Consider the following 15647-nt stretch of genomic DNA (forward strand, 5'->3'; position numbering starts at 1 on the left):
GCATACACACCGCAACAAACATCAGCCGATGTTCCAATCATTGTACATAAGACCACTTCTGGAGACAGTGTGGTATATAGCCTGCAAAGGAGATGAATTTTAACCGTTAAACACCATGTCAACTCTACAGTCATGGCGAGCATAATAAAGTAGACGATCACATCCTTATAAATGTACTAAACTTATGTAAAATTTCATCTAACCGGTGACCATATATGTTGACAACATTGTGAGGTGGATATAAGTTTGATGCAATACCATGAGTACCTAGGTGATGAAGAAAGCGAACCACAATCTATCTGGACCACAAGCATTTGGGCTTCCTTTTCTTAAGGGCCGCCATTACACGCCTCCGTCAATTTTTGAGTTGTTTCTCCCAATAGGAGAAATTCTTCCAGTGTTCTATCCTTTTTTTTCTTTAGGATTTGCGGAGTTCTAACATCTGAACGACAGATTTTCAGAGTGTTTCCTACGAAAGAAGCAGTAAATCACAGTTCCCAAATTGCTCATCTGAATTAGGGCTTCTTTTATTCACGGGATTTTAAAAGCGCGGGAATAGGAAAACATAGGCTGGGAATGTCATGCTCATCTCAATCTTACAGAATTTTTGATTGTTTGGTTGCATCATAGGAAAAACAAAGAATTCTTTCGAAGAGGTTTTGAGTGGATGCTATAAATCCCATGAAAAAAAGTACAAAGAAATCCTTAGAAAAAAATTCTATAGGGTTCAATCCTGTGAATCAAACAACCAACATTGAAAAAAATCCGAATTTTTTTTTGAGAGCAAATTCCTAAAATTTCTAATCCTCCAAAATGCCTATGAAAATACTTGGAATCAAAGGAGCCCTTAATCTGCTTCACTTTGCTAATCACATTCACAACAACACATGTGCAATGGTCAGAACACAATAGCAGACATATTTGCATCAACAAAACAATCTGAATCGATGGAATCTACACCCTCTTCTGCAAGCTGCGAGGCCAGGATGTTCAGAACGCCAACAATGCCTCCAAATTCAGGTTTCAGGTCCTCTCCAGCGACGAACTCCTGCACCACGTTGTCCACCTCGATCAGGCTGCACCCCGGGGTCTTCTTCATGCTCCTGCTCCTTATTGACTTCCTCGTGCTCGCGACCTCGCTCCACCGCCTCGCCGCGGCGTACACGTTGGCCAGCATGACTAGGTTGCCGACGTCGTCTGGTTCCAGCGCGACGAGCCGCTCGGCAGCCACCACGGCCGTGTCGACATCGCCGTGGCTTCGGCATGCGCTGAGCATTGAGCCCCATATCTTCGCATCGGCAGGAAATGGCATGTCCAGTATGAGATTGAGAGCACGCACGATTTGTCCTGACCGACCGAGGAGGTCGACGATGCAGCCATAGTGCTTGACGCCAGGTTCGATGCCATAAGCGTCCTTCATGCGGTCGAAGTAGTCCAGCCCTTCGTCCAGGAGCCCGGCGTGGGAGCAGGCTGACAGGAGCCCGACAAATGTGATGCCGTTGGGCCTCACCTTCCCCTCCCTCTCCATATCCACGAACAACAGGACCGCCTCCTTTGCTCTCCCATGCGCCGCAAGGCCGCTGATCATCGTGCTCCACGAGATGACATCCTTCTCGTCCATACCGTCGAACAGCTGGAGTGCTTGGTCGATGCATCCGCACTTCGCGTACATCTCCATCAGCGCATTGCATACGTATGTCTTGCGCAGCATTCGGTGCCTGTTACAGTAGGCGTATATCCACCTGCCTAGCTCCAGGGCTCCGAGCTGGGCGCACGCCGGCAACACCGCGACGATGCTCACGTCGTCCGGCTCAAAGCCTTCCATTTGCATCAACCGGAACGCCTCGACGGCGCCCGAGAAGTCCCCCGCTGCCGTGTACCCGGACACTATTGCAGTCCAGGAAACGATGGTCTTCTCAGGCATGGAGTTGAATAACGCCCTCGCTTTCCTCATCTGACCCAGCCTCGCGTGCGCCGATATAACCGTGTTCCAAGTGACCGCATCCCTCTCCTGCATTCCGTCGAACACCTTGCGCGCGAGCGACAGATCGCCGGCGCGCGTGTACATCTCGATCATGGAGTTCTCCACGACGGCGTTGCACTCGCACCCGGACCTCACCACGTGCGCGTGCACCTGCTTGCCCAGTTCGAGGGCCGCCAGGCCGCCGCAAGCCTTGAGCAGGAACGGGTACGTGAACCGGTCGCCGCCGGGGCAACCAGTCGACGGAAATGGGCGGCACCTCAGCATGCGAACGTACACCGCGACCGCCTCCCGGTGCAGGTGGTTCTGGGCGTAGGCCTTGATCATGGCGTTGTGCAGGTGTAGGTTGGGCTCGTGCACCTGGGCGAACACCCGCGCGGCGTGCGCGGTGCGGCCGTGGGCGTTGCAGAGCTGGACGATCTGGGTGGCGATGTAGCTGCTCTGCGAGAGGGACAGCTGCACGACGTGGGCGTGGACGCGGAGGAGGTCGCGGAAGGTGGCGCAGGCCCGGAGCCTCGCCATGACGGCGTCCTCCACCTGCCGAGCCGCGGCCATGGCTCTGGCAGACAGGGTGTTCGACGAATTGGCGGCAGAGGACTGTGTTGGTGACGGGTGAGCAACCGACGGCTATTCGCTCTCTTTTGTTTCAAGCGGGAGGAAGCAGATTTGATTTGTTTTTGGCATCGCCCAGGGATTTAGGATTTAGCTCAAATGAAAGGAAGTTTGGCGGATCTAAGCGAGTTCCTCTAGTAAGCTTGGTCGTAATCGTAGTCGTAGGATAACATAGTTTTTACTTTGGGCAACACCACCCGCTGTGTCTAGCAGCCATGTTTGACTACTCTAGGATAATCTACTTGTACCACATAACCTAGGAGTAACGATTTGGGCCGCCAGGTATGCTTATGCATGCTGATACCGACATTTGTATCCAGGCTTTCATCTAATTGTTTAGGTTGGTTTTTGCACTACGAAGTTGTAGAAAAATGGTAAAATAAACCCATGGACTGACAAATGGTCAATGAAAATGATGATACAATTTTAAGTGTATAAGCAAAAGAAAAAAAAAGGCTAATCGCTCTAATTGACGTCTTAGATGTGAACACGGAGAGCGCTCCCCTTAATCAAGCAGAATGTGATGTTAAAAAAGAAGCGGATGATCTTCCTACAAAGCTTATCCGAGATGAGGAAACCAAATGGCTTCAACTTGTCAAGGTGCGACATGACAACACACCAAATACTTCTATCTCATCGCCAATGATAAACATAGAAAAGATCCAACTTGCCAAGATGTGACTTGATGGACGCGCGTAGGGCGATGGCATTGTTTGGCGTCGTGGTAGCGACGACGGCAGTAAGCCCTGGCAAGGTGAATGTGTTGATTGCTCCTGAAGGTGGGAGGGTGAAAGATGATGGAGGCTGATTCTAGAGCGTGCACATGCAATGCACGCACATGATCTGCTAGAACGGTTGGTATTCTCAGCTTGTCAGCGGGCAGCTTGGTGAGGCCACCGGATTAGATGGTGTGTGTTGATGCACGGTCAGGGCACATCATCAAGTTTGTAGGGGCAGCGACAGTGGTTGCCAGGCAGGTGGCTTTGGGTTAATCTATGTATTTGTATTGTCGAATCTCGTTGAATAATATAATAAAAAATGATTGCATGCATCGCTTGATGCAGAGGCCGGGGCACACCTCCTTTTCTAAAAAAACATAAAAAAAAATTCAGCTTGAGCAAGGTGATGGAGCTATTGATGGTGAAGACCAACTGAAGACCTACATTATTAATTTGTATAAGCTTCTTTTTAGTTCCCATGTCTCTGATTATGTTAAATTAGATGAGGATGTCAAAGGTGACATCCCGCAACTATCTATAGAGGAGAATGCCATCCTAACCGCCCCTTTTATTGACAAAAAATTATGGGATGCTATCTCACAGATTGAAGAAAGTAAGGCGACGAGGCTAGTGGGATTTCAGCGTGTTCTATCAGCAGTTTGGGCCGGTTGTAAAAGGAGACTTTATGTCTATTTTTGTTGAGTTATATAATGAGGATTTGGCTTTGTCTAAGTTAAAATTTGGCATCATTACCCTTCTTCCTACGAAGGAATGGGCTATTTGGATTCAACAATTATGTCCAATTTATCTTCTAACTGTCGGTTTTAAAGTATTCACCAAAGTGACAACTACTTGTGTAACGGTGATCATGAGATCGACGCATGCAGTGTTTAAACCAGGGGACACATCATTGAGGAGGTTGTTGTCTTACATGGAACGATTCATGAGTTGCACTCAAAAAAACAAGATGAAGTTATCTTGAAGGTGGATTTTTAGAAGGCCTAGGCCAAAGTTAACTAGCCATTATTGCATCAATGCATGTGCATGAAAGGCTTCTCGACAAAATAGTGTCAATGGTTTGACTCATTTTCACGGGAGCAACGTGGGTAACAAGGTAAACAATGACATTGGTCACAATTTCCAAGCACGAAAGGGGTTGAGACAGGGAGATCCTCTGTCGCCTATTCTTTTCAACATTGTTACAGATCTTCTAGCAGTTTTCATTAGCCGAACCAAGGAAGCGGGTCATGTTACGGGATTAATTTCTTATCTATTTGATGGTGGGGTTTCGATACTTCAGTATGTCGATGAGGCCATTATCTCCATGGAACATGACACCGGAAAGGAAAAATGAAACTTATTCTTTGTTTATTTGAGCAACTATCTGCTCACAAGATTAACTTCTATAAGAGTGATCTCTTATGCTTTGGAAAAGCCAAAGAAGAAGAGAATCAGTACAAACAAATATTTGGTTATGAGTCTAGCCCTTTCCCTTTAAGATACCTTGGCAACCCAATGCATTTCTATAATTGAGGACCGCTTTGACAAAAAGTTGGGTTGTTGCATTGGTAAGCTTATGTCTTATGGGGCAATGTTCACTCTAATCAATGTTGTTCTCACAAATTAACTATGCTCATGTCATCTTTCTTCTAAATACTTAAGGTGGCAAAGAAAACAATGAATTACTACACATTCAAGTTTTTCTACCAGTTTAATGAACTTAAGCATAGATATCATCTAATGAGGTGGATGCAATTTTTATTTCTAAATACCAAAGAGATCTAGGGGGTGAAAGACCTTGAGATAAAAAATAAGTATACGTGGAGCACATGGCTATACAAGATACTTACTGATGACGTGGTTGGAGTAAAATTACTTAGGAATAAGTACATTCATTCTAGAACCCTCTCTGAGGTTCATGCGAAACCAACAGACTCGCCTTTTTTAAAAGGCCTCATGGGTCAAAAATTACCTTTTCCATAAAGGGACATATGTGGTAGTTAATGGCCTAACTATTAGGCTCCTCGTAAGATAAATGGCTAGGGATGCAATACCGGCGCCTCTATCATACTATACAACGAAAGATGTCTATGTTACCTCAGTTACGCGAGAAAAAACGTTTAATGTTGTCTTTTGAAGACCACTAATCGGGGACAAATGAACAACTGGCTAAATCTTTTTGAAAGGTTGACGTCAACCTTTGACGTGAATCAAACACATTTCTTTGGAAGTTGACTAATTCAGGTGCCTTCCCAGTCAAATCCATTTATTTGTACCTCATCAATGATGTGTAACCTTTCCACCACAAATATATTTGGAAAATGACAAAAGTCCCGTTGAAAATAAAAATATGCATGTATTATTCAAATCGTAAGGTCATATTGGCAAGGATGCATTAAGTGTTGCTTTCCTTCACTGTCCCCTTGCCAAACTGTTGTGTCCATCTATCCAATAATTGTTAATCTATCTCCACCCACTAGTAGTATAAATATGTTCGAAAACTGGTTAGTTGGGGTGCATCCTCAGTTGAAGCCTCGGATCTATGTGGGAATTTGCGCTTTACTTTGGGAGTCTCATATCTTTCTGGGGATTTGCTCTTTACTTTAGGCCACTTGAAACAATTGTATTTTTTGTATTTTTAACAGAATAGAATTTGTGATTTTATTGCAGGTTATCTTCAAAGCTATCAGCTGGATCCATATGTGGTCATCACTTTGCCAGGAGGAAGAGTGAGTGTCGACAGTCTCTGGGTGCAACCAGTGGAAGATGGTCTCTCAACATTTGTTCAGTTGATATGGTTGGTGGCCTACTAGTAGGATTTGTGATGCATGAGGCTTATTTCTTAATTTTTGTTTTAATTTGCCCTTGGGGCATCCATGTGTGGCAGTATATTTTCTGAAATTTATTGTACTCTCACAATGAACTTTGCAATAATCAATAAAATGATGTGTGCATCATTCAATGCAAATGCTGGCATCATTTACTTTTCTAGTTAGAGAGCAACGTTTTTGAGCTATCGTGGGATCTGCTTAAGGATCCACATGTTTAGCTTACACATCTAATGTGGTAAAGTTTTCTTAACTCTCTGCGCAGTTTCATAATGTTTGTTGTTGTAACATAGTTGAGGTTGAATCTAAAAAATCTACTGGTGGATAAATATTTTTGAAAGGGAGAATGGATTGAGCGGGAGCTACGAATTTGGGACTTGTGCCCTTCGTCGACGTCGACAATGGTGAATGGAACCATAGGACGAGGCCGCTTAGGTCCATTTCCGCACCATCACGGTGCACAGTGTCATCACCATGCATGGCCGGCGTGAGGATAGGCCCATTTCCACCAAATTGCGACGTCGAATGCCGCATTCCAAGCCTCCAATGTCGGCACGTTCAACACCAGCAACTCCCGCCGCCGCCCTCGTAGCCACAAGTAGGCTAGTTAGCGGCCCATGTGGCCACAAGTACTATTGTTTATTAGTTCTAAGCAGTAGCCACAAGTAGTTTACTTGTTATATGAATGTACAGTTACAATGCCATTAATTTTTCACCCCTATTTTGAATAAAATGTTTGCTTGTCTGGAAGAAAGTGTTGCTCCGAATCAAGGATTATTGGGGAAGAAGCTATGGCCAAATTACAGATGGATCTTACTTGAAGGGAATTTTATGCAGGTTGATTTTTGCCGACTCTGACTTTAGGGCATCTTCAAGGCGGACCATCAAACCGCACGCAACTGTCCGGACCGCGCGGCCTGGACACGATTTACCATCCAACGCCAGGTCAGTATCGACCCACCAAGCGGTCGGGACGTACTTTTTTCGGCAAATCCAAGACATACACGAGGGGCTTTTCGGGAGTCCGTACATTAGACACGTAGGATTCTGACACGCCGGCCCACCCAAACCCTTCCGAGGCCCCGCGGCTCCCTCCTTGTCATTTTCTCTCATTTCTTCTTTCTCTCTTGGCTTCGCCGCCGCTCTACCACCCCGGCCGCCATGCACACCCATACCAGAACTCTATGTCTCAGGCCACATGTGTGATCCTATCGAACTTTCAGACCAGAATTCGCCCATATTTGAAGAGTTTATTCAAATGCATCAACAAATTTGGCATCGACCAACTCACGAGCAGCTGAAGGAAGATCTGATTGAGCATCAGTGGACAGTTAAAGGGGACAACAGTGTTGAAATGTAATATTTGAACTTTTAAAAATTTGAATTAGTGTTGTATGCAGCTATTTGAACATCTGGGCTCTATATATGCGGCTAATTGAACGTGCGGGCTTTAAAAAAAGTGGATGTATGCAGGCAACATTGGATGACGGTCTCCCGCATCCGTGTCCGCAGACTGCTCCCCAATGCTTGCTGATGCATGCGGGACGAAATTTGCGGATCGGCATTGGAGATGCCCTTACCGTGCTTATTTTAACCTTCATTTTTTTTGCGGTCCAACAACTCTATAAGAGTTGCTCTTAGGCTGGTCACAATGGGGAGGAACTTAGGAGTAACATCACACACTCTAATACAATTTTGCTTATGTGGCACATATTTAATGAAGAGAGAGGTGCTTGTGGTAACTAGCTAAGTTACCGGAACATCACACACTCCAAGAAACAATGAGTCTATAACCTAATATAAATACATTGTTGCATGACACTACATAGATGTTCCTACTCACTATGGAAGTAGTAACATAGTCTAGAGAAGTGTGTAAGTTACTAGCTTATGTTCTTGCCCATTGTGACCAGGCTTAGCAGCGGGTATTGGGAAGTCAGCTCCAAGCGTTCAACTTTACTCCCAAGCAGACCTATATTGCTTCTCACTAAGCAAGCACTTATGCCACGATTTTCCTTTTCTCGACGTGGCTTCTCGCAGTGCCCAGCGTCAACGTCGACACTTAAAATTAGCTCCGAGTCTGCAAATTGCAACATGATCTGACGGCAGAAAGGGACACCTAAAATTAGGACGTGCAAATAGCGTACCTGACGAGCAAAGCCGGCAATTAGCCGGTCCAAAAAGGAGATCACATCTCTCATCTCGGTTCTTCGGGGACAAAGAAAAGGGGCGTCCGCGACGTCCGGCACATCATCCAAAGCATATTTCGTTTTCCTCCCTATATTCCCCTTGACTCCACCTTTCCCATCCGGACGCGAAGTTTCGTCAAAAAAAGGGCCAAGGATTATTCCATCCCCTTCATCCAGTTTTGCCTCCTAAACAAGGTATCCGGCGCCATTACGTCGCCGGGATGCCACTTAGCCCCGTGACAGATCTGCAGGCTGTTTGACACAAAACGGGGCAAGGGAAGTATCTCCCCGCCGGTCAGCTCGCCGCCTTTGGTCTCGCTTTCATGCCGTGCCTTGTGTCGTCGTCTTCCTCGCCAATCATGCCGGCTTTGTGCGATTCCACTCTCATCCCGCGCGGCGTGTCGCGCTTTCGGGAAAAGAAGTGGTCGCGCTCCCTGTGGCCAGCGGCAAAGCGCCCCGACTGACCCCCCTCCCCGGATTCCACGACCGATGTGCGCTGCGTTCGGTCCGGATGGAACTCGGCTGAAAACTCAGTTTGGGCTGGAGATTTGACGGCGCAAAGCGTGCTTAGCGATGCTCCATGGCTTTTGCATGCATGCATTCTTTGGAGTTTGGATGGCTAACTATGTATCACTAGAGGAACAATGCTTAGATGTTGTATTGAGTTTCCTCCAGGCATTTGGTCAGCAGTTCCAAGACCCGATGTCTCTCTCTCGGCCTTTCCGGAAAGAAAAAAAAATCGGTAAAGTTGATTCCCATCTTTCTAAAAGCTTGACCAACCTTTTATTTGCTGGTTCGAAAGATTTTCAGGGTCACTACACATGTACGGGCAGGTCTTTTATAACTTTGGTGGAATTAGTTGGCTGATTAAGGCCTAAATGTTGTACTATGCACCGAACCCACTTGTTAACCCGCTTTTCATTTAAATTCAGCTCAGGGTACGTTGCAAAGCATAACTTTTAGCAATAATGATGAAGCAAAATAAAAATATAAATTTGCCACACGACATGCGTGGTAAAGTATGTCGATTTAAATTCGTTAATAATTAATGAACAAGAATGACGTCTGCTAGCCAAGAAATTTTTAGTTAAGGTGATGACTTCTATCTCTTTAGGCATAATGATTTTAATATGTACTTCCTCCGTTTCATGATCTAGTTCATATAGATTCTTTTTAAGTAAAATACACTGGAGGTCCTAAAAGTATTTCAAATGTGTCAAGTAGATATTAAAAGTTCAAAATCGTTCACCACGAGACCTATATGTGTAATTTACCCGCGACTTTTAGAACCTACTTGACACACTTGAAATACTTTTAGGACCCGTAGTGAACGACTTACACACATTTAGAACCCATGGTGAATGATTTCAAACTTTTAGGACCTACTTGACATACTTGAAATACTTTTAGTACCTCCAGTGTATTTTACTCATTTTTTTATAAGTCAGGTTTTTGCAACTTTGACTATGTTTATATAGACAATTATCTACAATTACACTACCAAACATATTAAATATGAAAAAAAAATCTCGTGAGTATGTAATGATATGTTATTTGATATTGTAACCACTATCTCTTTAGGCATAATGACAACTATATACAATATGAAAATATGTCTCATGAGTCTCTAGTGATATGTATTTGATATTATGAAAAAAAAAGATATTTTTCTCATTATGGAATTGAAGGAATATAGCCATCTTTGATTATTAAAACGAGAGTGTGGAGTTTAGCATACCATTGGCTAAGATACATGTGATAGAAAGAAAACAACTGCTAACACGTGGCAGTTCTTTTTGAGTTTCAAACTCTAGTGAGCTCTTTATTTCATTTTGTTTTATTATAAATATATTTACATGTTTTACAAATTTAAGAAACACAAGTTTATGTGTGAAGATATAATATGGTTGTGCAGAAAGGAAACAGAAAATGGATAGCCAGTGGCATGGGAAAAACAAAAGGAGATGAGATATGCCCTAAATAGACCCATATATTTACGATCACTACCATGCTATGGCGAAGAGTGATATGTATAATACTTACATATAAGATGTGCCCTAGACAGATCCATGTCATTACGGTCACTACTATATCACTCTTCGGCATTTTATATGTATCATCATATTGTCTTGTTTGCGCAGGCCATGTTTGAATTTTTAATCATGAAATCTAGTACATTTATCAAGCACTCTGTTTTTTTACTTATATGTATACACTTTTTTGTAAACAAAGATTTATTTGGGAGCTAAATTTTTTATATCCACTAAAACATGCTATGTCCATTATGATGGGTCAGTCTAGGGCACATCTAGATATGCCCTAATTATTGCACGTCTAAGTGACTCTGTTAACATAAAAGAAAAGGGGAAAAAATACCCACACGAATCTATGTGTAAAATAAATAATGTGGAACTTAAATGTGTAATACTTATGACATATTTAGATATGTTTTAGCAAACCTGATAATTATTAGCGGATGGAAAGGTCTAGCCCATCCATGTTTCCTGCTACGCCCTGATATATTGTGTACACTAATTAAGAGACGAAAGACTCTTATATTTTTTTGCGGGTGTGTTTTAGTAATATTTCCCGTATGAAAGTTACGTATTATCATTATAGTATGTATATGTTACTACAAAACTAAGTTTTTTTACAATGTCCAAAAGGCAATGCTACAAGAACATCGTAATATTACTTGAATTTGGTTTCTAATTGGGAACCCGATGCCCGCCCCGAATCTAATGAGATTGTGACGGGAAGAAAAATGCCATGACTGCTAAATGGGGGATAAGAACATCTTCAACCACGCCCTTAGAAAGGCTTTTCCAGGTGTTTTTTCCACGTCGGCGTAGAAAAATCGGTCCAATCGCGTCCCCAGGAGCCCGATTTCGCCGACCTGGGTCCAATTTAGCTCCGGCAGACCCAGGCCGAACCCGGCGCGCTGAGGGGCGCTCGGGGGCGCCGGGGCGAGCGGTTTTGACGCGAAAGAGCCGCAGGCCCGCCGCGTCAGTGACACCGCGCACCTTCTTCCCCGAACGCCTCGGTTTTCCGTGGGGAATCAATGGCAAGGCTGCCGCCAGTCAGCCTTACCATTGATTCCTCACGGGCAGCGCGTCACGGGGCGGCGCGCCGACGCACCCCTCCTTCGCACGCATACACACGGGGCGGCGCCGCCATATAAGCCGGTGGCCTCCCTCACCTCTGGCCACACCAGCCACACCAGCCCTAGCCCGCCCTCTACCTCTCCCGAGAGTCGCCGCCGAGCCCTCCCTCTCCCGAGCGCCGCCGTCGAGCCCTCCATCCCTCTCCTGACGGCCGAGCGATTCCCCAGAGATGAGGCCACGGCCAACGGCTTCGGCCGCCGCTCGCTCCGCGAACAGGAGTCTTGGCTCCTGTTCCAGACGAACATCCCGACGCTGCCGGACATGCGCGCCGGGCCAACGGGGTTGAGGCTCAGCAACGGGGGAGTGCCCATTCCCCCGTTGCCTGACGCCGTGGCGAAACCGGGCTACTTCGTCGGCGAGGTCGACGTCGTGCGCGCCTCCCTCACCGACGCCCAGCTCGCCCTTCCCGAGTACGCCGTCGACAACATAGCGGCGTGGACGGCGTACTTCCAGCGCCGGCAGCAACAAAGGATGGCGTCCACCAACAGCGCGCCGGTGGTGGCCGGACCGAAGAATAGCGAGGGACGCCACCTGTGGTGGGGTGTGTCCCCGGCCGCACCCTCGAGGGCGTTTTGACGTACCTCGAGGGCGGCAACGACCCGCCGTTGGCATACCCCCCGGCGAGGGCGGCCGCCACGGCCACGGCTCACCGCCGATGCGACGAGCAATGGTTGCCCAGGAGGTTCGGCGCCTCCTCTTCTTCCTCCTCCTCCCGCTCTTCCTCACACTCGTCCGGCGCTACTCGGCGTCAAGGCCGAGCCCGCAGCGGAGACGCCGCTCGGCCGACGCACTCGCAGCGCCGACATCGTCATCAATGAGGGCGGCCGGCGCGCCTCCTCGCCGGCTCCTCCGCGCTTCGTCAAGCCCAAGACGGAGCCGGGCCTGGCGCCGGTGAATACGGAGCCGGGCCTCCCCGCGGTGAAGACGGAGCACGGCGGTGACGTCGAGCTCGATGACGACGCGGCCCTAGAATGGGCGCACGCAGATTCCCTGAAGATGGCGAGGGAGCGCCAGTGCGCCGCCCTGCGGCAATTCGCGCAGCGCCGTCGGGGCCGCGACGAAGGAGGAATCGTCGTCATCGAGGACAGCGACGACGACGACGCGCCGCCCCCACCAGCCCGCATAGGCGACGCCGGTCAGGGGTCCACCAGGGACGGGCGCGTCAAGGAGGAGAAGCCGGACGACGATGACGACGACTACTCCGCTTTTAGCCAGTTTTTTAATTATATATATATTATGTAATAAAAACCCGATTTTTTAATGTAATATATGCCGAATTTCGCCGAATTTTGAACTTTTCTATATTTTTTAAATTTTTTGAACGCGACTGGGGACGGCCCTGGGGCTGGCGGCTAGGGACCAATTCGCCCCCAGGACGATTTTTTGCACCGGCTCACCCCCAGGGAGCGATTTTAGGCGCCCCTGGGGGGCCAACGGCTGGAGATGCTCTAAGGATGAGAAGGCACTCCTAGATGGAGATCAACTCTGTTGCCATCTATAGCAAATAACTTTATGATAAATTTGCTGAAGTGCAGTATGATTTATATTAAAGTGACAAATATATTGCAATAGCTATATTCTGACGGCAACTATTTTTTTGACGACAACTTGAGGCATGAATGCAGAAGTTAAGATACAATTTGCAGTTCAGCTCTCATCAACGATATGACGGGAAAAAAAATTAATTGTACATTTCTAGAGTAATTTTTGCAAAAGTTCTCTGTTTTGTTGAAATCATAATATTTGACTGTCACGTGTTTACTGTAGCTGGTGAAAAAAAGGCCAAATTTTCTGCTGATTTCTAGCACAAAAGAAATTGGATGAAGGAGCATGGCTATCATTCAAACGAAACAAAGTCTCAATGTTCTCACATTTTAAACGAACAAAGCCCGAAGCAGGCCCCGCAAAAAAGTCTGAATTATATTGGCATCTTCGTCCCCATCCATCCTCCACGCTCCGCTGGTTCCATTGGCGATGGCACGGGGCTGCTCTACCAATGGGCAATGGCCGTCCTTATCGAGAGCGAAAACGTCAACACCACCATCCCCACCCACTTGACTTTGACCGTTGACCCGCTGACATCACCCCCCACTCGTTCTTAAGGCCTCGGCCGCCCGCACTTCCTCCCCCCACTGTCCGTCCCCAGCAGCTCAGCTCAGCAATCCCCGCCAATCGCCATGGACGCGCTCGTCGCCGGACAGCAGGCCAGGCGGCGGATCCGGCCGCCGGAGCCCCTCGTGATGGCCGCCTCCCCGACCACGCCCGCCGCGTTCAAGTGCCCGATCTCGCTCGAGGTGATGCGCTCGCCGGTGAGCCTCCCCACCGGCGCCACCTACGACCGGGCGTCCATACAGCGCTGGCTCGACTCCGGCCACCGCACCTGCCCGGCCACGCGGCTGCCGCTCGCGTCCACCGACCTGGTGCCCAACCTGCTCCTTCGCCGCCTCATCCACCTGCACGCCGCCACGCTGCCCCCCTCGCCCTCGCCCGAGGAGGCGCTCTCGCAGCTCGCCGCCTCGCACGGTGAGCCCGCCGCCGCGGAGAAGGCCGTGCGCTCGCTGGCCGCCAAGATCGCGCCGGAGAAAGGGAAGCAGGCCTCCGTCGCGTCCGCCGTCGCCGCTGATCTTGATTCCACCGTGCCGGCGCTCCTCTCCTTCGCCAAGGGGGGCGCCGGCACCGACGCGCGCGTCGACGCGGTGAGGATCCTGGCCACTGTGGCGCCGGAGATGGTGCCCTACCTGACCCGGGACGGCACCGAGAAGCGTGGGCGGGTCAAGATGGCCGTGGAGGCCATGGCTGCCGTCTTGTCCGCGGGCGGAGTCAGCGAAGATGCCAAGAAAGCCCTCATCACCGCGCTCGTGGCCGGCGATCTGGGGCGCGTCGTGGCGACGCTGCTCGCAGCAGGTCCGACCGGCGTCGTGGTTCTCGAGGCGATCCTGACGTCGCCCGTGCCGGACGCCGACGTCAAGACCGCAATCGCCGACAGGTCGGAGCTGTTCCCCGATCTGGTGAGGATCCTCAAGGAGGCCGCGTCGCCGGCAGCCATCCTGTGCATGGCCGCGGCCGTGCAGGTACGCGGGCGGCCCGCACGAGCGTCGATGGTCCGAGCCGGCGCAGTGCCCGCGCTCGCGCTGGCCGTGGCGGCAGCGCCCACGGCCGCGGCGGAGTCCGCGCTGATGCTGTTAGTAGAGGCGGCCCGCTGCAGCGACGGTAAAGCAGCCATCGCCGAGGACGCGGCGGAGGTGGCGGCGGCCGTGATGGGCAGGATGATACGGGTGGGGCAAATGGGGCGCGAGGCCGCGGTGGCGCTGCTCTGGCTGTCGTGCTGCGCGGGGGGCGGGGAGCGGAAGATGAGGGAGGCGCTGGCAGCCGCGCCGGAAGCGGTGGGGAAGCTGCTGGTGGTGATGCAAGGGGACTGCTCGCCGGCGACGTCGAGGATGGCCGGCGAGCTGCTGAGAGCCGTGAGGATGGAGCAGGAGAGGAAGGGCATGGTCTCCTCCTCCTACGACAGCCGCACCATCCATGTCATGCCGTACTAGCAGCAAGTAAATTTGTCGAGCTAACCCGCTGTGCAAATTGTGTTTGCTTCCATTGGTGAAATCGCTGTGCAAACTGAAATAACAAGGAGAAATTCAGAGTGGAGACGCAAGAAACCAAGTCAAAGTAGGCAAGATAGCATTTTTGTTTGGAAAAATGTCGAGATACTCGCAGTATTGCCTGTACATGCGACCCTAATTTGGACGCGTAGTGGAGTGGATGGCTACCTCTTGTTCTCTTCTGAATTGGTGGTGTGCTACTGCGCTTATTTTAGATGCCTTTCGCAGTGGTTTTGTTAGTTTCAGTCAATGGACTGATCAACATACACGCGGTCGACATTTTTCGATAAAGAGCGATTTTATTATCTCAGAATGTAGCATCAAGGGAATACAAAACATTATGAGTAACATCCGGCCGCATAACTAATATGCATACAGCCAAATTCAAAAGTCTGACAAAAAACATGAAATATAAACCGACATATCGGCAACAGTCCTATAGACCGACACTATGCCTATGTCGAAGGTGGTGGTAGGTCGATCCGGAGGTTATGCTGCCACCCATGTTGGGAAAAAACCTCCGTAGCCAGCTGCTCCAACCGCGTACACACCGCCTTG

At 48.8% G+C, this 15647-nt stretch overlaps 2 protein-coding genes across 2 annotated transcripts; one reads left to right on the forward strand and one right to left on the reverse strand.

The window, feature by feature from the left end:
* Window positions 1-747: 747 nt before the first annotated feature.
* Window positions 748-2756, reverse strand: MEF21 (mitochondrial editing factor 21). Its single transcript, XM_048698786.2, has one exon. The coding sequence runs from the start codon at window positions 2534-2536 to the stop codon at window positions 899-901; it is 1638 nt and encodes a 545-aa protein (XP_048554743.1). The 5' UTR covers window positions 2537-2756; the 3' UTR covers window positions 748-898.
* Window positions 2757-13359: 10603 nt separating this feature from the next.
* On the forward strand, window positions 13360-15256 carry LOC125519885 (U-box domain-containing protein 29). Its single transcript, XM_048684667.2, has one exon. It carries the CDS (start codon window positions 13671-13673, stop codon window positions 15030-15032), a length of 1362 nt encoding a protein of 453 aa, XP_048540624.1. The 5' UTR covers window positions 13360-13670; the 3' UTR covers window positions 15033-15256.
* Window positions 15257-15647: the final 391 nt, after the last annotated feature.

Source organism: Triticum urartu, chromosome 1A, assembly GCF_056163025.1.
Source record: "Triticum urartu cultivar PI428250 chromosome 1A, HENAU_Tu73, whole genome shotgun sequence".
Taxonomy (NCBI): Eukaryota; Viridiplantae; Streptophyta; class Magnoliopsida; order Poales; family Poaceae; genus Triticum; species Triticum urartu.